The sequence below is a fragment of the Musca domestica genome, unplaced genomic scaffold (genome assembly GCF_030504385.1).
Source record: "Musca domestica strain aabys unplaced genomic scaffold, Musca_domestica.polishedcontigs.V.1.1 29, whole genome shotgun sequence".
Lineage (NCBI taxonomy): Eukaryota > Metazoa > Arthropoda > Insecta > Diptera > Muscidae > Musca > Musca domestica.
The window spans coordinates 5175821-5200633 of record NW_026712296.1 but is presented as its reverse complement, the minus strand read 5'-3'; the positions used below and the strand labels follow the sequence as shown (position 1 = coordinate 5200633).

Here is a 24813-nt window from a genome sequence, read left to right as displayed (position 1 = left end):
AATACCCTTACCACTATGTGGTGTAGGGTATAAAAAATGAAACTGTGGTCGACCATACTCCGTTACGATCAAATTGTTTATATTGTGACATTGCTCCTAAAAATATACTACAAAAATATCATATTTAACAATATATTTTGCCTCTCAATGATTTTCTTATCGGCCATAAAAAAGTTAAAGCTCTTTCATAACAGCTTAAAGCAACAAAATAATATAGAATCAAAATTAGAGCAGTCGAGCATTTGAACTTCAGCGAACCGCAACGGCAACAGGTGTGTTTTAATCAGAAATAAATGTTTGTTGAAATGTGTGCATGTGTGAGTGTGTCCAACTGTGAAAATCCAACACGATACAATAAATGAAAACTTGGAATCCAGACCCTAATGAATAAAAACAGGGAACGAAGAGAATTTAAGAATGTAAAACGCAAGAAAAATGGAAATTCATAACAATGTCAAGAATGAATGTTAATAAAAGTGAAAAATAATGTAGACAAATTGAGTAGAGATAAAACCTATACAGATATCACCTGCAATGAGTTTCGTCGTTTGGTTGATATGGTCTCTATTTTCTTGTGATAAGATAACGTTAGAGTTCCATACCATCAAAGAATCCAAACGAAAAAAGAAAAAAAGCAACAAACGTAACAAAAATGCTCGTTTCGTTTATAACAATTATATGTCTTTAATTGAAGCTGTGAAGTAAATATTTGTGTCGATAAATTGTGGCTTAGTCGAAATGCAAACAATACGCAACGCTTCTGTATGACGATGTGATGCAAAGAGAAAACAAAAATAAATTAAAATAAAAAAATATAATGAGAATTCTAAGACATAATTTACACTTGCATTACATAAAATAGCACCGATCAAAAAAAAAAAAAAAATTAAATACAAGTAAAAAAATTAGAAACCGAATGAGTACCCGCAGCATAATCGAGTTGAACATATGATTACATGTATTTATTTTGAACACATATGCTATAAATACATGAATAAATAACCTCTCGATTATAAGCGAACATTTTCCATACTTCCCAACTGAATCCTTCACAGTTGGGAAGTAGTCCTACTCACCAAAAGAAATCGTTTTACCAACTAATGGGTTTATTAAGTGCATTTTGAACTTTATAAATAATTACAAATCAGCATTCGTAACCTCTTTTTTAAAGAAGAATGACATATCATAGGAAGTAAGTACTCGCAAAATTTGCACCAAGAGCCCTAGAAAGAACATAAAAGCAGTTGTTCTATTGCTAGCATAATTTGTGTTTAACTTCACGTCAATTTGTGAGATAAAAAAACTGCAACAAAGTCAAACGCCATAATTTTTACATTTATTTTTTTAAATTTTATCGAATGACAGCAAAAAATTTCGGAAATAGCATCAAATTTTAGAATAATTTTTTATTTGTTCGAATTGGTCTCCTTTGGCACGAATTATGGCCTTCAAACGGCCAATGAAACCGTCACACGCTGTCCGAATGTTACTCTGCGGTATTCTGGCTCATTCCCGGCGAAGCACTTGCTTGAGGTGATCGACACTTTTATATTTTTGAGTCCCAACCTAGCTTTCCAAAATACTCCAGACACAATAGTCCAACGGAGATTTTGGTGGCCATTGTGCGCTGAAAATGAAGCGAGGAAAGTCATTTTTTACCATTCTTGGTTGGCGCGTGCTGAGTGCGTTGGTGCTGAGTCCTGTTGGAATGTCCAAGGTCTTCGACCAAAATGTTTGCGTGCCCAAGACTTTAATACACCTTCCAGAATATTTTCACAATATTTTTCGGTATTTATTCTGATGCCACGGTCGATTAATATGAGCGGGGAGCGACCATCGGCTGTTATGGCGGCCCACACCATCACCATGGCCAACCGAAGGTGCACATTTTCAGCTGACCTCTTTGGCACAGTAAACACGATCTTTGTCTGTTTACAAACTGCTGGACAACGAATGTTTTCTCATCGGAGAAAAAGCAAATTCGGGAGTTCACCACTTTCAGTCAAGCGAAGCAACTGTTTAGCTTTTTTGAGTCTATTTTCTTTCTGTTGCAGTGTCAGTTGTTGCACTTTTTGGAATTTCAATGGCTTTACCCGAACTCATTTTTCAATATTTGCCGAATGGAATATTGCGATATGTTCAGCTCTTGAGCCATTTTTCGGTCACAGCGACGCGGGTTTCGATCAAGTCGCTTCTTTATTTTTCGCACCATTTATGCGGATGTTGCTGTTTTCTTCCGTCCACTTCCTTGACGACGGGCTACGCTACGAGTAGATTTATTAATATTATAAGATTTATTCACATTTAAATGCTGGAGTGCTCTAACGATAGCCAATTGTGGATTTCCAGCCAAATATCATAGAAATCACACTATCACGCTTGAATTCCATCACGAATAACTTTTCTTCTGGAAAATTCTCACCAAAATGCTTTTCCACGCTTGTAAACAATATAATGAGCTGTCACTGAAATAATTTTAACAGCTGTCGGACGAGTGGCTTAGAAATGACAACAGTCTGAAGATGGTTACAGTTTTTTTAAGGTATAAAAGGCATCTAAATTGGGCTGAGCCGGACCGAGCTTTTAATACCCTTCACCATTTGCACAGAATTTGAAAATTAAAAAAAAAATCGTCTAAAAATACCGTTTAATTGGAAACCGTTATATGGAGGCTATACGACGATGTGGGCTACATACGATTTTTTTCCTAAGCTGAAGTACCCATAGTAAATTTAAAACAATTCCGATCTACAATGTCTCTAAAATCATAAATATATTCAGATATATATTCAGAATATTGGATGGTACCGTTATAGGGGGGTTATACAAAGATTTGGACCTAATATATTTAAAATACCGAAAAAGGGAGGTATCGTTATATGTGGGGTAAGCGAAGTCTTAAACTTGCCTGCACAATTTTTTGTCATAGGATGAAGTATGTACGTAAGTACGAAATTTGAAGCAATTCCGGTGAATAATGTCGCTAAAATCGTAAGAATACCGAATCTTGGGAAGTCCGATATATGGGGCCTATACGAAGACTTTGGCCTTCAAAAGTAATTTTTTGTCATAGGCTGTAGTACCCATAACGAGCTTTAAATACTAAATTTGAAACAATTCCGGCTATATGAAAACGTTGATCGACATGGCCCATTTACGAACTTAACCTGCCTACTGGCAAAATACACAAAGACATAGAAGTATAAAGATGGGACAAGACAGAGTCAAGATATGGCAACCCTGTGAAAATACCTCTGTTGTTATGATATCGTAACAACATAGTTAGAAATGTTATGCGATTTAAACCGCTTAGGCAATATGCAATTAATTTGGAAAGTCTATGGAATAGAATTTTGAAGCCCAATTGTTGGATTTTTCAAACTTTTGTTTGTCATTTTTTTCTATAAATATATTTTTTTATGTTAACACGGTCCTGCCATAAGCTGTTACCCAGACAGTATAGACACAAACCATTTGCTCAGAATGCATTTTGTCTAGTCTTTACCATTTTAGGTCTTTGAAATACACTTGTGTGTAAAATTTTATCTTTTTATCTCAATTCGTTTGAATAACAGCGTAATTACAACAGACCGACAGACAGATAAACGAACATCGCTAAATCGACTTAGAGTTTTACGCTGATTCAGAATATATATACTTTGTTGGGTCTGACATGACTATTTCGAGGAGTTACAAACGGAATGCCAAATTTAATATCACCTTCCTCTCGAGGGTTTAAAAATGTTTGAAGAGCTTATGCTCCTGACAAATCAAAACACGAATCGTAATGTTAAAAATATTATAATATATACATTGCATTGGTGTTGATATCTTATCTCAAAAAACTACGAAACATATATTTTGATACCATTCAAGTCCAAAAAGGCAATAAAATAGGCAATATCAAGTGAACAATTTCTAATGCATTGACTGGTTATAAACCATATAAATCTCATCTGTCTAGCTCTGCAGACATGATCATCGAGAAAAACAAATATGCTACGCAATTTACCCCAACTGTAGAAGTATCGTTTACTCTTTGAATTCTACACGACAAATGAAGTTTCCGAAAGCTCTGCGTATGAATGAATTACTTTAATTTCTGGACTTCCCTTTTCAATCTGTACATAGTTCCCGAACATTAGTGTCTGTAGTTTAATTTAACTGGAGCGGGTTAAATTACAATTAAAATTAATTTGAAAGTCATTAAAACAGCACACATAGGGCAGAGGCAGAACGAAGACAGACAACAATGACAAATGTAACAACGCAACGTTAGCAGAACAAAAAACAAATAACCAGACACAGCAAGTGTCGAGTCAAAATGGGAATGCTTTGTTTTTGGTTGAAAAATGTTGAATATAATTATAATGAATGAAAAAAAGCTACATATCTATCTAGGTTTTTTGGGGCTTTTATTTTGGTTATTTACATCAGTAACATGTTTTTGTTATTATCCAGGTAAAATGAAAAACCACACAAATTCAACAACGCCAAAACAAAAGAAATTATTTAAAAAATATTTGTTGTTTAACAATTTAATGTGTATTTGCTTTCATTCTGCTTCTAAACGTGTCCTTGAATAAGGAATTAAATTTTAATGTAATAATTGATATATTTATTGCTGTGTATTGTGTTAGAGTTCACCAAAACAATTTTCACCATGTGGAAAACTTCAATTTTCGGAAATACAAATAAGTTGATTGTAATATTACATAAATGTAACCAGTATAATGAGGAGACCTAATAAATTTTAATTGACATTGAAGACGATGACGCCTATCTGCAAACTGGCATTGAACATGTATGTATATCGTGTACACCAGTAATTTATATATACATAATAGCCTCAAATCTACATTCTGCTTCAATTGCGTACAATATGTCTTTAGAAATTTTACGACCATATTATATTGAAACGCAATAAATGATAATGTCAATCAATAATTATGAGGATATCAGCATTTTGTTTTTAAAATATAATGGAGAATTTGAATTCCTGCAAGAGTTATTAAATTCTGCAACAACTCTGCAGATGTATACAGTCAACTAACATTCGATTATATAATATTTTGACATCTGTTATGATTACTCTATGGAGTAGTTTTCGATGGAATGGGCCAATATTGGCAATTCGAATCGGACCTAAAAAACATGATATAAATATTGCGAGGTGCCAGGATTGGACTACATTGGTAACTTCCTTCGCATTATATGAGATATGTGATAATTATACCCTGCAACACTATGTGTTGGGGGTATTATAAGTTTGATTGGGCCAACAATTATGAAACACCCACATAGAAAAGAATATATGGATCTTCCTATCTCGCCGAGCTGAGTCGATCTAGCTATGTATGTCCGTCTGTCCATGTTAATTTGTAATCACTCTACAGGTCGCAATTATGGCCTGTTCTTCACGAAATTTAGAATGGAGGTGGGGCTACGGCCAGAATAGAAGCCTATTGCTTTTGGAGATGATCGCATAATATTTAGTTTGAAATGAACCAAAAACTGAAAAAAACCCTGATTTTGCAGTTGCTCTACAGGTTGCATTTATAGACCAATCGTAGCGAAAGTCAGCATGAGTCTAGAGCTTAGAGCTGGGCAGAAGCTTTCCAATTTGGATCATCGGGTAACATTTAGTGGCTGAAATAGAACACAACATTTGTGTAAAATAATAGTCAAATTTTCCATTAAACCGCGAATATTCAGGTCAATTCTGATCGTTACTTAGATGCCGATAGTAAATATATCGGATATATATAGCGAAATATATACAATGTGTATAAACAAGGAACGGGATGTTAGCTAGAATGCTTATATCTCAAGAATGGCTGGACCGATTTTGACAAATTTTGTCGATTCAGAATGTCTTCTTGACACAAATGTATAAAATCTAAAAAAAAAATTGTATAAAAAGATGCCAATAATGATGTTAATATAGATTTTGTAATTTTTTTATATGCATTTTTTTTAATTTGACTTATAATATATAATATAAAATATAATATAAAATATACATTTTGTAATATTTTTCACCTTACAACACAGATTGGGGATATTATATCCGATCCTCACGTCCGATCTCACGAAATTTTCACAAGGGTAGGGTTAGGACTGTTGTTTTCAAAGGTGTCCGCAATATATTTAAACCTCGCATGAAGTTAGAGTTTAGGACAGCGGGTAGAATGGACCACTACTTTCGTGTTAAAAAATACCAGCATTACTTACATCCAAAATACACAAAAGGCAAACTTCTGGCCTCTGTATCACTTAATTTAGACTTATCTATATAATTTCTATGTCTACGATATTTAGCTATATTCGTAATCGAAATCATCATAAACAAGTTAAAAAGCAGTAAGTTCGGCCGGGCCGAACTTTGAATACCCTCCGCCATTTGGAACGAATTTGGTAATTTAAAAAAAATAAAATCCTTCAAAAATTCTGTTTAAATTTTAAAAATACCGAATATAGCCGTCTTATTGGGGTATATACGACGTGGACCTATATGGGCATTGTTTTCCATAAGCCATTACCATATACAAATTCGAAAACTTGAAATAAACGATGAATAATGTAGCTAAAATCATCAAAATATCGTATTTAGGGAGGTACCGTTATATAGGAGCTGTGCGAAGACCTGGACCAGCATAGAAAATTTTCTGTCATAGGCTGTAGCATCCATTACGAAGTTCAAATACGACATCTCAAACAATTTCGGTGAGTATTGTACGTAAACTCGTCAAAATACCGAATATGGGGGGTACTGATATATGGGGCCTATATGAAGACCTGGACCTGAATAGACAATTTCCTGTCACAGACTGTAGTTCCCATTACGAATTCTAAATAAGTAATTTTAAACTACTACGGTGAATTATGTAGCTAAAATCATCAAAATACCGAATATCGGGAGGTACGTTATATGGGGGCTATATGAAAACGTGAACTTAACCTGCAGGTCAAGTTCCCCATGTAGGTCCACGATTTCATATAGCCCCCATATAACGTACCTCCCGATATTCGGTATTTTGATGATTTTAGTCAATATAAACATATGTGCAAAATTTTAGCCTTCTATCTCAATTCGTTCGAAAGATAGTGTGATTACAACAGGTAGACGGACAGACAGACAGACAGACGGACATGGCTAAATCGTCTTAGAATTTTACGCTGATCGAGAATATATATACTTTGTTGGGTCTAAGATCATTATTTCGATGAGTTACAAACGGAATGACAAAATGAATATACCCTACATAGTATGGTGGAGGGTATAAACAGCCGATTTCGTTGACGAATATAGCCAAATATCAGCTCTCCGATATGAACATTAAAGTCGTAAATTATTGCAGATTTGGATTATGTTACGAGTTTTGTCATTTTGTTTAAATGAGTTCGACCTGTTTTTATAACATTCTATTATTAATACTTGATGTGAATGTTAACATTTTTACTACGATAACCAATTTTTCCTTAATAGTATCGAAAAAATATGCAAAAACTAGTAATTTTTATAGGTTTCGGAACATTTGTTGTCGAATTGACAAATTTTTCTCTGAGTGTGTTTTTAACAAAATTTTTGAGCATACGTCATCACTTGATATCGCACTGTTAAGTATGACGTATGGTTCATTGACAACAGTTGCGCCAAAGACAAACACAAAATCCGAAACAACGGCAGCAATTTAATGACAAGTTAAATTTAATGTATGTTTTTGTTAGTCTTTTGTGTTTTTTTTTTTTTTTTTTTTTTTCTTTTGAAGTCAGTGGTCATTACCATTTTTAGTTAAAAGTTGATATTAGGGTTGTTCACTAAAGACTTTGCAAAGCATGTTACCACATCGAGTTTCTACATTTTGGTGTAATTTACGCAAAAACTTTCGTTAGCCAAATCCTAATCTATACAGACTTTTTACCTATACAGAATCTTCAAAACAAAACAAAAACAATTGCATTATAACAACTTCATGAAGCAGCCTAACGTTCATTTCAACTGGCAAATAGCTAAGCATTTGCTTGTGCACTGTGGCGAACTGACTCATCCAATCGTTTTTTCTTCGCGCTGTGTTTGTATTCGACTCGTACAATTTGTTTAGTAGTGTCAGTTAACATACCCTACACAAAGAAGTCGCCGAAGTTAACGATTTTATGGAAATGGAGAATAGAAGCTGGGCAGAGGTTGGATTTTGTTAAGAGAATAAGTTTATATATAATGCTATACCCTCCACCATACTATGGAGGGTATATTAACTTTGTCATTCCGCCTGAAACTCCTCGAAATATTCTTGTCAAATCCAACAAAAATAAGTATGGTTTATATAACAAAAAAGGATCAACCAATTTTGTGCAAACGTTGCAAATCCTAATATTTTTATCAGTGTTAGGAATACTGCGAAAAGGAAATATATCGGCCCACAACATCAAGTACCTCCCCCTTCAAAGGGTCAAAATATGGAATAATTAAACTCTCTTAAAATGTGAAATAATTTTGCATATTCCAATATTTTTATTAAAACAAAGACTGGCGTGAAGATTGGATTTATCGGTTCATTCCTTCCAGTACCTCCCCCAGAAAATGCGAATTGAGCATCCAATTCTCCTAAACATTCACACATCTCAATATTTATACTAAAACAATATCTAGTGAGAAGATGACATATACCGGGTGAGAACAAATGCAACAAAGTCAAATGCCATACTCGTTACATTTTTTTAATATTATTGAATGGAAGCATAAAATATCGGAAAAAGCATCAACCTTTAGAATAGGTTTAGATTTGTTCGAATTGGTCACCTTTGATACGAATTGTGGCCTTCAAACGGTCAATGAAACCGTCACACGCTGTCCGTATGTTTCTCTACGGTATTTTTGCCCATTCCCAGCGAAGCGCTTGCTTGAGGTGATCGACACTTTGGTATTTTTTAGTGCCAACCATACTTTCCAAAATACTCCAGACAAAATAGTCCAACGGATTGGTATCCGGAGATTTTGGGGGCCATTGTGCGCTGAAAATAAAGCGAGAAACCACATTTTGTAACCATTCTTGGGTGGCGAGTGCTGAGTGCGATGGTGCTGAATCCCGTTGAAATGTCCAAAGTCTGCGGCCAAAATATTTGCGTGCCCATGGCTTTAATACACCCTTCGCGATAATATTCGGCATTTATTCTAATACCACGTCGATTAATACGAGCGGAGAGCGACCATCGGCTGTTATGTCGGCACACACCATCACGATGGCCGGCGCTTGATTTCTGGTGGCCAACCGGAGGTGCACATTTTCAGCTGACCTCTTTGGCAAGTAAACACGATCATTTTTTGTTTGTTTACAAACTGCTGGACAACGAAGTTTTCTCATCGGAGAAAACCAAATTCGGCAGTTCACAACTTTCGGCCAAACGAAGCAACTCTTTAGCTTATTTGAGTCTATTTTCTTTATGTTGCGGTGTAAGTTCTTGAACTTTTTGGAATTTCAATGGATTTACCACGAGCTCATTTTTCAATATTTGGCTAATGGAATATTGCGATATGTTCAGCTCACGAGCCATTTTTCGGCCATCGGGTTTCGATCAAATCGCTTCTTTACTTTTCGAACTATTTCTGCTAATATTGCTATTTTCTTCGGTCCACTTCCTTGAAGTCGGGCTACGCTTCTAGTATCACGGTAACGAGCGATGGTACGAGACACAAAAAATTTGTTTTCATTTAAATGCTAGAGTTCTCTAACGATAGCCAATTGTGGTTTTCAGCCAAATATAAAGGAATCACACTATCACGCTTGAATTCCATCACGAATAACTTTTCTGGAAAATGCTCACCTAAATGCTTTTGTACGCTTGTAAACAATATAATGAGCTATCACTGGAATAATTTTAACAGCTTTCGGACGAGTGGCTTAGAAATGACATCAGTCTGAAGTTTGTTACAGTTTTTTCATCTCATCCTGTATTCTTGTGAAGAAAATGCAGATCGCATTTATTATCCGATTGAGATGAAATTTTGCAAACAATATTTGTTTGTCCCAAGGACGAACCCTATTGAAATTGGTGATAATCGGATCAGATTTAGACATAGCTCCCATATATCTTCAACCGATATCGGGTTAATTGTGCACCAAGTGGCTAATATAAGTTAAAATGACCTGTATTTTGGTACATCCCACCAAATACAGTCTAGAAGTAAGTAAGTCAAAATTGGAAAATTGGTTCAGATATAGCTATAGCTCCCACATATATGTTTCATCTAATTTGGGGTATTAAGTCCAAAAGAATGATATTTGGTACCGGGCATTAGATACTGCTCGAAAATAACTCGTCAAATTTTATATATATCTCCCATAAATATCTTTATCCTATATCGGGTTTATCGTGCACCAAATGATTACGACTGAATTCATCCTATAAACCAGAACTTCAAATTTGTTGTAAATCGGTTCAAATATAGCTATAGCTCGTATATATATGTTTTATCCGATTTGGGGCACATCAATGATTTTTGTACCAAATATAAGACACAGCTTCGAAATAAGTGTATGATATTTTGTCAAGATCGGCTCATATTGGATATAATTTGGCAACAAATGGCCAATATAAGTCCAAATGATCTGAGTTTTGGCATATCTGACCGAATTCAGACTAGAAGCAAGAACACTATATTCGGAGAAAATCTGTTCAGATATATCTTAAGCTCCCATATATAAGTTTCATCTAATTTGGTGTTTAAGTCAGTCACATTCGTAATATGCATTCGACAACAATGATATTTGGTACCAGTTATCAGATACATCCCAGAAATACCTCTGCAAAATTTGATCAAGATCGGTTGAGATTTGGATATAATCCTTATCTGAGTGATATCATGCACTCTATAGCAAATTGTAACTGATCTAAAGCCAAATGCTGATAGGTGGTATGATCTACTTGAAATAAATTATTTTTTTACGGGAGTTCTACTAAATATGCAATGTGGTGTAGGGTATCATATAGTCGACCACGTCCGACTTTTGACTTTTCCTTACTGGGTGATATATGAGGTTATATATACTTGCTATATATGCGATATCTTGAATATTTTATCAATATAAGAATCAGAAGTGATATAAGGCATATATTGGCGAACTTAGTAATTTCTTAAGCGGCTACATGACTTACTCGATTTTTTTTCGATTCTCTATTTTATTCGTTTTTTCCAAAAAAAAACGGAAAAATTTCACTCACAAATTCTATACGATTTGGAACATAAAATTACTTTTCAAACACAATAAAATGTACTTTCCCACCAATCATGTGTTATATTGCAACCTGAAGTACCGATAGCTGCAATTTGATTATGTTTTTTCTTAGAAATAAAAAATGTGATCCAAAGCCTCATCCATTTTTAAAGATGTTAGATTGGGTATAGTTTTTTAATTGAAACTATATAGGCATTAGATATTTAAGTACATTGGCGACAATCGGCTCAGCTAAAATTGGTCTGAGCCGAACTTGTTGCTCATCAAGTTATGACAAATCATAAAAAAGGGCAATTAACTTGGGTATTTTTTTATGTTTGCATTATACGGTATTCAGTGGTTGGACTAACTTCTATGTCTGTTTGCTGTGTGTATGATGTACAGCATGTATCTAAAATGTTTATGTCATTTTATTTTGTTTTATACGCACACACACATACACACGTATGTGTGTGTACATTAATGCCGTAGCCCAAACACAAAATAGTATTGTTACCGTTGTTTTGTTTATGATTTTATCTTTTTTTCTCGCGGTCTGCTTTTAGTTCCGACTGGAACTAAATAATTATCAACACAATGATCGCAGTAGACCGTCATCGTCGACAACAGCCGCCCCAGCTTGCCCATGATCAGTCATAGAATCAAGAGTGTGTGGTTAGCGTATTGTATTTCAGTCCAAAAAGTGCAGCAGACAAGGCAACACAGAGAGCTACAGTGAAACAATCATTGTTAGACGCTCGCAAAACAATAATAACTAAAAAAGAAAAAATACCGTATTTTTATTGCAAGCTTGAGAGAGTGAATTGGGTGCTTGCTTGTCAGAGCCAGCCAACGGAGCGTCGGTAAAAAAAGAAGAAAATACGAAATTAAACTTGATCGTGGCCATGATTTTTGCAAACAAATCGCATTAAAATCTCGTACCGTTGCGTCTGCGCACAATCTTTGTCGTCGTCTTTTTTTCGGTTCGTAACGATTCAAAACAAACGACGAAGAAAAAAATAAACTACAGCTGATTTTCTTGGCAGCTGTGAGTGTGTGTCTCAGAGTTCATGTAAGTGAGCTGGTACGAATGTTTATTCAATGAACTTGGCTTTGATGTTGTACATAAAACAAAAGTTTTTTTTTTTAATTTTGCATTGTATCGACTCTGAGAAAAAATAAATAAACTCGCATATCAATTTTTTAAAATAAAAGATACGAATACAGTTTGTCAACTAAATACTTGGTAGTATGGGCGAAAAAAGTGTAATTTAATTAAAATTCCGTTGGAAAAAAGCAAAAAAAAAAAACAAGTTGAAAAACAGTAAGTTCGGCCGGGCTGAACTTTGAGTACCCTCCACCATTTGGAACGAATTTGGAAATTTTCAAAAAATAAAATCCCTAAAAAATTCTGTTAAATTTTTAAAAAATACCGAATATAGCCGTTATATTGGGGTCTTGACGACGTGGACCTACATAGGCATTGTTTGTCATAAGTCATTACCATATTAAACGGTGAATAATGTTGCTAAAATCATCAAAATACCGAATATAGGGAGGTACCGTTATATCGGAGCTGTGCGAAGAACTGGGCCTGCATATACAATTTTCTGTCACAGACTGTAGTTCCCATCACGAACTCTAAATACGTAATTTGAAACAATTCCGGTGAATAATGACGCTAAGATTATCAAAATACCGAATATTAGGAGATACAGTTATATGGGGGTTATACGAAGACGTGGACCTGCACTGACAATTTTCTGTCTTAGGCTGTAGTATCCACTACGAACTTCAAATACCAAACTTGAAACAATTCCGCTTAACAAGATCGCTAAAATCATCAAAATACCTAATATAGGAAGGTACCGTTATATGGGGGCTATAAGAATACGTGGACCTGCACTGACAATTTTCTGTCTTAGGCTGTAGTATCCATTACGAACTTCAAATACCAAACTTGAAACAATTCCGGTTAATAATGTCGCTAAAATCATCAAAATACCGAATATCGGGAGGTACTGTTGTATGGGGGCTATACGAAGACATGGACCTGCATAGAAAATTTTCTTTCTTAGGCGGTAGTATCCATTTCGAACTTTAAATGCCAAATTTGAAACATTTCCAGTGAATAATGTCGCTAAAATCATCAAAATACCGAATATAAGGAGGTACCGTTATATGGGGGCTATATGAAAACGTGGACCTACATGGCCCATTTACGAAATTAACCTGCCTACTTTGAAAAATAAACATATGTGCCAAATTTTAGCCTTCTATCTCAATTCGTTCGAAGGATAGCGTCATTACAACAGACAGTCCGACAGACGGACATGGCTAAATCGACTTAGAATTTTACGGTGATCAAGAATATATATACTTTGTTGGGTTTGACATGAGTATTTCGAGGAGTTACAAACGGAATGACAAACTTAATATACCATCCATAGTATGGTGGATGGTATAAAAAACATCGGCAAAATACTTAAATTCCGCAAACACTGTAATGTGTTATTCGCGAATTTACAACTTCAATCGATTACAAACGAACCCTGGGAAAACTAAATGAATACCCATCCTCCATACAGTTGTGGAGCGTGTAAATAGATTACATTTATTCTGTTTAAGTCTTTAAGAATATTCTAGAAAATTATGTTTATTTACTAATTGGATTGGGCCGGCCCGTGTTTTTAGTCTTCAATGCATATTTATACCCTACACCCACAAGGTGGTCAGGGTATTATGTCTTTGTGCATTTGTTTGTAACAGGCAAAAGGAAACGAGATAGACCCATAGTTCCTATTGATGATCTGCATAGAATCACATTCTGAGTCGATTTATGCATGTCCGTCCGTCTGTCCATGTATTTTTGTAAACAAAGTACAGTTCGCATTTATTGCCCTATCCAGATGAAATTTTGCACAAATCATTTGTTTCGCCCAAGGACGAACCCTATAGAAATTGGAGATAATCGGTCAAAATTTAGATATAGCTCCCATATATATGTATCTTCGTCCGATTTGCCTTTTATTGTGCACCAAACGTGTAATATCAGTCCGAATAGTATGAAATTTTGCACGTACGATCAGATTGGACCTGAAATAAGTATGCCAAATTTGATGGAAATCGCTTCAGATATAGCTATAGCTCCCATATATATTGTTCATCCGATTTGTTATTTTTGTCCTCCGCAGCCGTAATATGCACTGTGTAACTACAGTATTTGGGGAAATATATCAAATACAGCTCAGAAATATCTTTGCTAAATTTTATCGAGATCGGTTCCGATTTGAACTTTAAATTATAATTATAATCATAGCGTGTATGATTGAATTCTCCCATAAAAACTTTTAATTGTTATGCGCAGCTCTACTAAATTAGCAAAGTGGTGTAGGGTATCATAAAGTCGGCCCGACCGACTTTAAGGCTTTCTTTACTGGTTTTAAAGTGTAATTCACATATCTGGCTCATATAATTTGCACAACTGTTTTTATAAGCTAGCAAGTGCCTGCTACACCGTCAACGAAAAGTCCACAATAGTACAATAAATAAACAAATTTTTTAATCAAAACTTCATACATGGTACTATATTTCGGACTTTCAAGATTTTAAATATCATTCAAAATTCCCCTTTTTCGGAAACTTCGAAATTTTTCATTTTGAAGTTTACCGTTGCAAAAACATAGACCTTTTGTAAAACCATTGCACAATGTACCCACATCCAAAACTATTTCAAACTCTCCATATGTAAATCCTACCAACCAAATATCAAATTTCAGAACTTCAGCTATATCTCTTCACCCAATACCAAATTTAATAACATTTAGTACGCATGCCCAAAACAATCTACATCTCTCCATCCTAGACATTAACAAAATTGATTATAATTCAAAATTTCTCCTACAATTATTGTACATATTTTCAAAACCACCTCCATATCCCAATAGACCCCTCAATATCTTCAGGGTGAGATAAAAAATACAACAAAGTCAAATGTCATAATTTTTAAATTTTATTGAATGAAAGCAATGTTGCTCTAGGTGATCGGTATTTTTGAGTGCCAACCTTGCTTTTTAAAATACTCGAGACACAATAGTCCAACGGATTGGTATCCGGAGATTTTGGTGGCCATTGTACGTTGGAAATGAAACGAGGAACCACATTTTGTAAGGTCTGCGGCTAAAATGTTTGCGTGCCCAAGGCTTTAATACACCCTCCACAATATTTTGGCGATAATATTCGTCATTTATTCTGAACCATTTCTGCTGATGTTCCTGTTTTCTTCCTCCACTTCCTTGACGTCGGGCTACGCTACCAGTATCACGGTAATGAGCGATGGTACGAAACATAAACGATTTATTCACATTTAAATGCTGGAGTACTCCACCGATAGCCACTTCTTTTATTTTTAAAACTATCGGACGATTGGCTTTTTGGAACGACAGCTGTCTGAAGTTGATTGCAGTTTTTTCATCTCGCCCTTTAATTTCTAGATTTAACCTCTATTACTCTACCGAATACCAAATTTAGTACCTTTTAGTACTTGTCGTACAAATATACGACGCATTTCCAAACCACAGCCAAATCTCAAACATAGATACCATCAGAATAGTTCCCTATATCAAACTTACTTTCCGACCTTAATTCTCATACAAAATGTCAAGTTTTTAGCTTTATCCGTTTACCTAAGACCAAATGGTAACATTTTAGAAGTTTAGTAACATTTTAGAACTTTACCTAAATTTAAAGTTTGAATTTCCAATAAACCTTTGGTGCATCTATCCTGCATTCCATCAGTGACTCTCATTCTAAATTTCAGAATTTCAGCTCTATCGGTTCAACACAATTCCAATATGTACCAAATTTAGTACCATTAAATACACCCAAATAGAAATTGTACTTTATTTAGTACATTTTAGTATATATAAGTACAAATTTCCAAAACTGCATAAATATCCCAATACCAGGTATATTGGTTCACCCAAATCTAAATTGTACCATTTAGTACACTTAAGTACACATTTCCATAACTATCTACATCATACAGCCCAATAGGTTCATCCAAAATTTTAATTGTACCAAATTTACCACCCATTTTACACAGAAGTAAGAATTTCCAAAACGACCCACAAACCTCAATCCTACAATGTAATAGTAATCTTATTTCAAAGTTGCAGGATTCCAACTCTATTGGTCCTCTTAAAATTTAAATTTTACCAAATTTAGCACCATTTTTGGTTCATCCAAATCGAAATTGTACCAAATTTAGCACATAAGTACACATTTTGAAAACTCCTCCATATCCCAATCCTACACTCCGCCAGTAATGTAATTTTTTTAATTTCAAGTTTTCAGCTCCATCCGTTAACTAAATTTAGTAGCGTTTAGTACTTTTCGTATACATGAGTACATTCTTCCAATCGACTCCCAAAGTTTTAAGCTCTAACATGATGCGAAATGGTACCAAATGTAGTACATATTATTACAGTTCGTTACACTGCTCCATCGAAAATAAATTGTGTCATATTTTGTACCTTTTAAAACTTTTCGTACCATTATAGTACGAATTTCCAGCCTTATCTGACCCCCTCGTACCTAGAGTGAATTTGAATTGTGTCTAGGATAGTTGGTATTGATAATGAGATATATTGGTCCACGTTTTAATATAGCCACCATATAACGGTACTTCCCGATATTCGTTATTTTGGAGATTTTCGGCATATTTTTTCCGTTTTATGTTAAAATTGGTATTTGTAGCTCGCAATGGGTTCCAGCTCCGGTGGCAAAACATAGTATATATAGGTCCACGTTTTCGTATAGCCCCCACATAATGGTACCTCCGTATATTCAGTATTTCGAAAAAATTGTATTTGTATTTCGCAATGGGCTCTAGCTCCGGTGGCGGAACATAGTATAGGTCCACGTTTTCGTATAGTCCCAACATAATGGTACCTCCGGATATTCAGTATTTTGATATTTTTTGCCTCGAATGTGTCTAAAAATTTGTATTTGTAGTTCATAATGGGTTCTAGCTCCGGTGGCAGAACATTGAATATTCATGATAGACCCTACAACGTACGTACATTCTGGCTCAGCGTAAAATTCTAAAACGATTTAGCGATGTCCGTCTGTTTCTCTGCCCATGTGTGTCTCTTGTAATCTATCTTTCGAACGAATTGAGATAGAAGGCTAAAATGTATGAACACATGTGTATTTTACCAGTAGGTAACTTAAGTAGCTTTCTTACTTGTTTTTATCTGTAATATCACCTTATCAGCACCAGTTTTGTTAGAAGTAGGTCTACTTTGACAAATTTATTGGATATCGACATATTTACAGGAAAGTACCCAAAAAATGCTCTTTAATAATATTCTTTCTAAAAATATAGCTGTATACTCAGAAGTTCCTCAAGGTGGTAATTATACCCTACAACACTATGTGTTGGGGGTATTATAAGTTTGATTGGGCCAAAATTATGTAACACCTCGAAATATTGGTTTCCCACATAGGAAAGTATATATGGGTCTTCCTCGCCGAGCTGAGTCGATCTAGCTATGTATGTCCGTCTGTCCATGTTAATTTGTAATCACTCTACAGGTCGCAATTATGGCCCGATCTTCACGAAATTTAGTATGGAGGTGGGGTTAAGGTCAGAATAGAACTCTATTTCTTTTAGAGATGATCGCAAAATATTTAGGGGTTCAAATAAACAAAAAATAGAAAATATTTCCTGACCAAACAATTGAAGTCAATAAACACGCCTGAGGAGAGAGTTAAGGACAGGGAAGAAGTCTACAACAACTAACAGCTCGATGAAGTGCGTAAATATTGGGCAAATATTCCTGGTCAAAATGCTTAGGTTAACATGTGCTTCGTGACATAATTTCAAAAGCGAAATCTTCCAAAATGGATTTGGACATAAGGGGGCTTCTAATATATTGTAGTGTTGTAGGGTATCACGTGGTCGGCCCCGCACGACTATAGCCTTTGCTTAAATGACCTTCCATGTGTTCTTGGTTGCTCTAAAATTGTGATGTTTGCTGGTGACGTTAAATTATACTCGAATATTGTGTCTTAAAACCATCTCTCTATAGATCTATAATTCCCAGCATGTTACTAGTGACTATTTTATTGAAAAATTTCCGGTAAAAATAGTGACACGAATCATCAAAATACCGAATATCTGGAGGTACAGTTATGTGGTGATTATACCCAAACTTAGACCTATATTGACAATTCTATGCAAGAATGTTGCTTACATAATGGAAACACATACTGCTAATTCACAGCATATTCGGTTTAAAATTGTAGCTATACCAAAACGTGGACCTATGTAACACATTTTTCATAACAAACGTTTTGCCAACGTAACACACATCTGAGTCAAATTCTATCCGCCTACTTCAATTTGTTCGGGGGCTAGAGTGATTTCCGCAGACGGAGAGACAGACAGACGGACAGATATCGCCATACTTATCGGGTCAAGTATCCGGGTCCGTCTCCCAAGAAAAAACCAGTAAGGAAAGCTCAAAAGTCGGGCGGGGCCGACTATATGATACCCTACACCACTATGCATATTTAGTAGAGCTCTCGTAAAAAGGTTTATTCAGGGCATTTCAAAGCTCTATGATATTTGGTACAAAATCAAAATCTATCTAATTTTATCGTGCATTTTACGAACTATAGCTATCTCTGAACCGGGTTTCTCCAAATTTTACGTATTCTTCTTCTTCTTCTAGACTGGTGATTTGGGCTGATATTGACCATTTTGTGCACATTTAACCCGAAATCGGATGAAGATATATATGGGAGCTATATCCAAATCTAAACCGATTTCGATAAAATTTAAAACAGCTATTCCTGTGCTCCATCTAATACCTGGTACCAAATATCACGGTAGTGGAGTGAATATCACGAATGTATGGGACTAAAACACCAAATCGGATGAAACATATATATGGTTGCTATATCTATATCTGAACCGATTTTCACTAAATTTGATATACTTGCTTCTAGCCTGAATTTGGTCCGATGTACTAAAATTCAGTCCATTTGGATTTATATCGGCCATTTGGTGCACAATTAACCCGAAATCAGATGAAGATATATATGGGAGCTATATCCAAATCTGAACCGATTTCGATAAAATTACAAACAGCTATTTCTGGGCTGTATCTTATATCTGGTACCAAATATCATTCTTGTGGAGTGCATATTACGAATGTGAGAGGCTTAAACACCAAATCGGATAAAACATATATATGGGAGCTATAGCTGTTTCTGAACCGATTTTCTCCAAATTTGTTGTATTTTCTTTAAGGCTAATCTCGGTCACATGTGCCAAAATTCGGGCCATTTGGGCTGATATTGGCCATTTGGTGGTCAATTAACCCGAAATCGGATGAAGATATATATGGGAGCTATATCCAAATCTGAACCGATTTCGATAAAATTTAAAACAGCTATTTCTGTGTTTCATCTAATACCTGGTACCAAATATCACGGTTGTGGAGTGCATAGTAGGAATATGAGGGACTTAAAGATCAAATCGGATGAAAGATATATATGGGAGCTATAGCTATATCTGAACCGATTTTCTCCAAATTTGATATACTTGCTTCTAGGCCGAACTCGGTTGGGTGTGCCAAAATTCAGGTGATTTGGACATTTGGTGCACATTTAACCCGAAATCGGATGAAGATATATATGGGAGCTATATCCAAATCTGAACCGATTTCGATAAAATTTAAAACAACTATTTCTGTGCCCCATCTAATACCTGGTACCAAATATCACGGTTGTGGAGTGCATAGTAAGAATGTGAGGGGCTTAAAGATCAAATCGGATGAAAGATATATATGGGAGCTATAGCTATACCTGAACCGATTTTCTCCAAATTTGATATACTTGCTTCTAGGCCGAACTCGGTTGGGTGTGCCAAAATTCAGGTGATTTGGACTGATAGTGGACATTTGGTGCACATTTAGCTCGAAATCGAATGAAAGATATATATGGGAGCTATAGCTATATCTGAACCGATTTTCTCCAAATTTGATATACTTGCTTCTAGGCCGAACTCGGTTGGGTGTGCCAAAATTCAGCTGATTTGGACTGATAGTGGACATTTGGTGCACATTTAACCCGAAATCGGATGAAGATATATATGGGAGCTATATCTAAATTTGATCCGATTCTCACCAATTTCAATAGGGTTCGTCCTTGGGCCAAAAAAATATTGTTTGGAAAATTTCATCTCAATCGGATAATAAATGCGACCTGCATTTTGTTCACAAGAATACATGGACAGACGGACGGACGGACGGACGGACGGACAGACGGACTGACATGCATAAATCGACTCAGAAAGTGATTCTATGAAGGTTCTCAAAAGTAACTATGGGTCTATCTCGTTTCCTTCTCCATGTTACAAACAAATGCACAAAGACATAATACCCTTACCACTATGTGGTGTAGGGTATAAAAATACTTTCCCGGAATCAGGGTACAAACACCCACCTCTGGTTTTAAATGTTTACCATTTAAAAATGTGGCTTAAATCCTCAAAATACCGAATGGAGATGTTACAAACAGAACTTAAAAGTAGGGTAGAGTCCATAGCATTTTGGATATGAGAGAAATTTGTCAAAAGTATTTCTAAACTGTATCTGATACCACGTAGCGAATATCATTGTTATAGAGTTCAAATCGGATGAGATTTATATGTGGGAGCTATATCTATTTTCTTGTCCATTCGAAAGAAATTCGCCAGATTTTGTTCTCATCATAACCAGCACCTAAAACGAACTTTGGAAGTTCTACCTCGTTCCTGTGATTTTTTGCCTCAATGACATGCCATTGGCCCCATAGTGCTTTGTAGAGTCTATGAAATAATGTCGTTAATGTATTCAAATAAAAATTGAAATTAAAAACTGTTTTTTTTCAGAAATTAAGGAAGCCACCACCAACAAAGCAAGTCGCAAATGTGGGGAACTCAAAACTGCAAACCAAAAAAGTAAAAATTGTTAACGCTTCAATTATCCCGTAATTCCCCTTTCACCCCGCCCAAATCCCCGATACTAGTGATAACAAAGGAAATGGCTTCAAATATTGATGCAGATACCCAGGTGTCCATAGAAGAACTGCCCATAACATTCAAGGTATGTATAGGTACACATAGCAGAACAACAACACAGATATAATTAAAAACACAAAAAAACAAATGTTGACAAGAAAAGTATGTGGAGCTATGGTTAAGAGCGGACAAGCTACACAAAATGTCATAGTTTCTGCTCTAATGCGAAATTAATTTGGTCCACTGGTTACAGTTGGCTGAACTCACAATATTTTGTGGATGAATATTGTACCATGGTATACAGCTAAAAATTTATATTACTACCTGTTGTCATGCATATTACATCCGGTCCATTAACAAAGCAGAAATTATTAAAAACATGTTATTATGTGTAATTGTTTCGTATCTATATATGTATATATATATATAGTGTATTCAACGATTTCCATCTATTTTTACAGGTCAAATATATTGGCTCGGAAATTGCACAGGGTCTGTGGGGTATAAAATACACTCGTCGTCCCGTCGATTTAATGGTTGGCATGGCTAAAACTCTCCCACCAAACAAAACATTACCACACTGCGAACTGAAAGTCTCAACCGAAGGGGTGAGCATCGAAATTATCTCACCCAAGGTCCAGGGTGTGAGCAGCTGGAGTTATCCCATCGATACAATATCGTACGGTGTTCAAGATATCATCTATACTCGTGTGTTCGCTATGATTGTGGTAAAAGACGAATCCCATGTCCACCCGTATGAGGTGCATGCCTTTGTCTGTGATAGTAGAGCAATGGCTCGTAAATTAACATATGCCTTGGCTGCGGCATTTCAGGACTACTCAAGGCGTGTCAAAGAAAACGGTACCGAAGATAGTGATAAAATAACACCCGCCCGACAAAAATTCGCCATAGACTTAAGATCACCCGAAGAATTGGCCGATGGTATTGCGGACGAGACAGAAGCGTAGTTCATCTGCGATCCTGTAAACATTAATTATAGTTTTACTTATACATGGTGAATAATTAACTAGTTTTAAAGCTGTTCGGAAAAAATAACAAATAACAGAGATGAAGTCCCTCAAAATTGTAAGGACCACCAGTACTTTGTACTCTACACAGGAAAAAGGTCACCTGAGTCCATATAAATATAAACTCAACGTCAAAGTGTCAATTCATGACAATGATTTTAGCAGTATTTGCATCAAACATTTTAGTTGATGGTTGAGTAAGTTAAGGTTCTTATGCAAGCCACACACGATACAACCGTTCTTAAAACTTGGAGGGTATCCAAGTTGTATGCTTCGACCACAAACGATACAACTTTATGTACAGCCTCTTTATACAACTTCACTTTGCAGTAGTACCACGTAGTACTTTTCGAACAATTTTAGCACACTTTTCTAAAACCACGTAATCCAGCATTATCGGTTCACACAAATCCAAGTTGTACCAGATTTAGTACACAAATGTACGAATTTTCAAAACTTCCTAAATACCAAAATCCTATACTCCAAATTTCCAAAACTACTTTCGTACCTCAATCATGAAATCCTATAGAAATCTCATTACCCAATTTCAGGAGTCCAGCCTATTAAATTTAGTACTTATGTGTACTAAACATAAGTACGAATGTCCATAGCTTCCTACACTCCCACAGTAATTCCAAAGTTCGCCTAAATACAAATGTTGCCAAAATTTAATAGCATATAGTACAAATAAGTATGACTTTCCGAAACTTCCTACATAACCCAATCCTACACGCCAACAGTAATATTAATTCCAAATTTCAAGATTTTAGCCCTATCGGTTCCACAAAAGACAAATTGTACTAAATTTGGTACTATTTAGTACACTTAAGTACGAATTTCCATAGCTTACTACATACCCCGATCCTACACTCCCACAGTAATACCAATTCCAAAGTCCAGCATTCCCTACTTATCGGTTCGCCCAAATACAAAATTTAGTAGCATATTTAGTACAGATAACTATGACTTTCCGGAACTTCTCACATAACCCAACAACACCTATACACCAACAGTCATCTTAATTCCAAATTTCAGGAAATCAGCTCTATTGGTTTACGTAAATCCAAATTGTACCAAATTTAGTAGATTTTAGTACATATAAGTACAAATTTCCCCAACTTTCCAAATTGTACCAAATTTAGTAGATTTTAGTACATATAAGTACAAATTTCCCCAACATCCTACATATCTCAATCCTACACTACGACAGTAATGGTATTTCCAAATAGGAGAACAGCTCTATTGATTCAACCAAATCCAAGTCGTGCCAAATTTAGTAAACTTTAGTACGAATTCTCATAACAAGCTTCATCATACACTCCAAAAGAAGTTTTAATTGCAAATTTCTGGATTACAACTCAAACGGTTCACCCAAAATTTAAATTGTACCAAATTTAGTGCCACGAATTTCTAAAACTACCTACATTCCTCAGATCTGGAATGCAATAGTAATATTATTTCTAAATTTAAGAATTCCTGCTCTATCGATTCACCCAAATCGAAATTGTGCCAAATTTAGTACCATTTAGTACTTTTCTTGCACATAAGTACTAATTTCGAAAACTTCTTCCATTTTCTAATCCTACACTCCGCCCGTAATTATAATGTCGAAGTTTAGGATACCAACCCATCCGCTCCTTCAAATACAAATTGTACTAATTTTAGTACGGTTTTAAACTTTTCGTACTACTACCTCCTTACATCGACTCTACTCCTCAACCTAAATTCCCGTTCACATCATACGAAATGGTACTACATGTAGTACATTTTAGTACTTTTCGCATTCAAGATTGTTTCGTTTGTGAGCCGGGAAATTTTGGAATTCGAATTTCCAAAAACTCTTACCATACCAAAAATCCAGCCTTATATGACCCCTTCGGATCAAGAGTGACCCTCACCCAAAATTTCCCGGCCCACAAACGATAGAATCTTGAATGCAACCTTTTCAAGTTGTACAATCGTGTGTGGCTTACATTCTGCATGTACAGTTGACTCATCTACATGCAATATAAATTTTTCCAATAGTTTATTCTAATTCCATTCACCTTTGTACATCTTGCCTATTTTCAACAATGATTGTAAAAGTATTTAAGAATTGTGATTTTAAAGTGTTGTATTTAAAGAAATGTATTTTAGTTACTTCTGTGTGCTTTATTAAAAATGTTAGGAAAATTAAGTCGGAAAAGGTTCGGTTTCGTAATATTTTGTTGTTTTAAAACGTATTTGTAGCATTTATTATTTGTATATCATGTACATTTTTTGTACAAGAAGTGTGCACTATGATATTTTTTATTTTAATTTGTTGTAATAATTTCAATCTAAAATAGAGTAGTTTCAGTTGTGTAAACACAATATTCAATGAATGTCAATTGTAGATACCGCTAATCGTCATACAGCTAAAATCCAAAGTTCAATAAACTGTATATTTTAATGGTGTTCTACTTTTGTAATTTTAAATGTAAATTTCGTCAAATAAAAAAACCAAATCTATGTTAAA

At 35.3% G+C, this 24813-nt stretch overlaps 1 protein-coding gene across 4 annotated transcripts; it reads left to right on the top strand.

Moving 5' to 3' along the window:
* Nucleotides 1-234: 234 nt before the first annotated feature.
* LOC101896378 (uncharacterized) lies at nucleotides 235-24813 on the top strand. 4 transcript variants are annotated; one of them, XM_005176525.4, is made up of 3 exons: nucleotides 235-272; nucleotides 21160-21373; nucleotides 21750-24813. In XM_005176525.4, the coding sequence occupies exons 2-3, from the start codon at nucleotides 21311-21313 to the stop codon at nucleotides 22254-22256; spliced, it is 570 nt and encodes a 189-aa protein (XP_005176582.1). In that variant the 5' UTR covers nucleotides 235-272; nucleotides 21160-21310; the 3' UTR covers nucleotides 22257-24813. The 4 variants fall into 4 exon arrangements, with proteins under 4 accessions (XP_005176582.1, XP_058980413.1, XP_058980412.1 ...); XM_059124430.1 differs by lacking the exon at nucleotides 235-272 and adding an exon at nucleotides 565-762; XM_059124429.1 differs by lacking the exon at nucleotides 235-272 and adding an exon at nucleotides 1069-1192.

Coding starts and splice junctions, on each gene's coding strand:
- LOC101896378 (XM_005176525.4), top strand. CDS start 21,311: ATGGCTTCAAATATTGATGCAGATACCCAGGTGTCCATAGAAGAACTG. Junction 21,374..21,749: donor AACTGCCCATAACATTCAAG/GTATGTATAGGT, acceptor CTATTTTTACAG/GTCAAATATATTGGCTCGGA.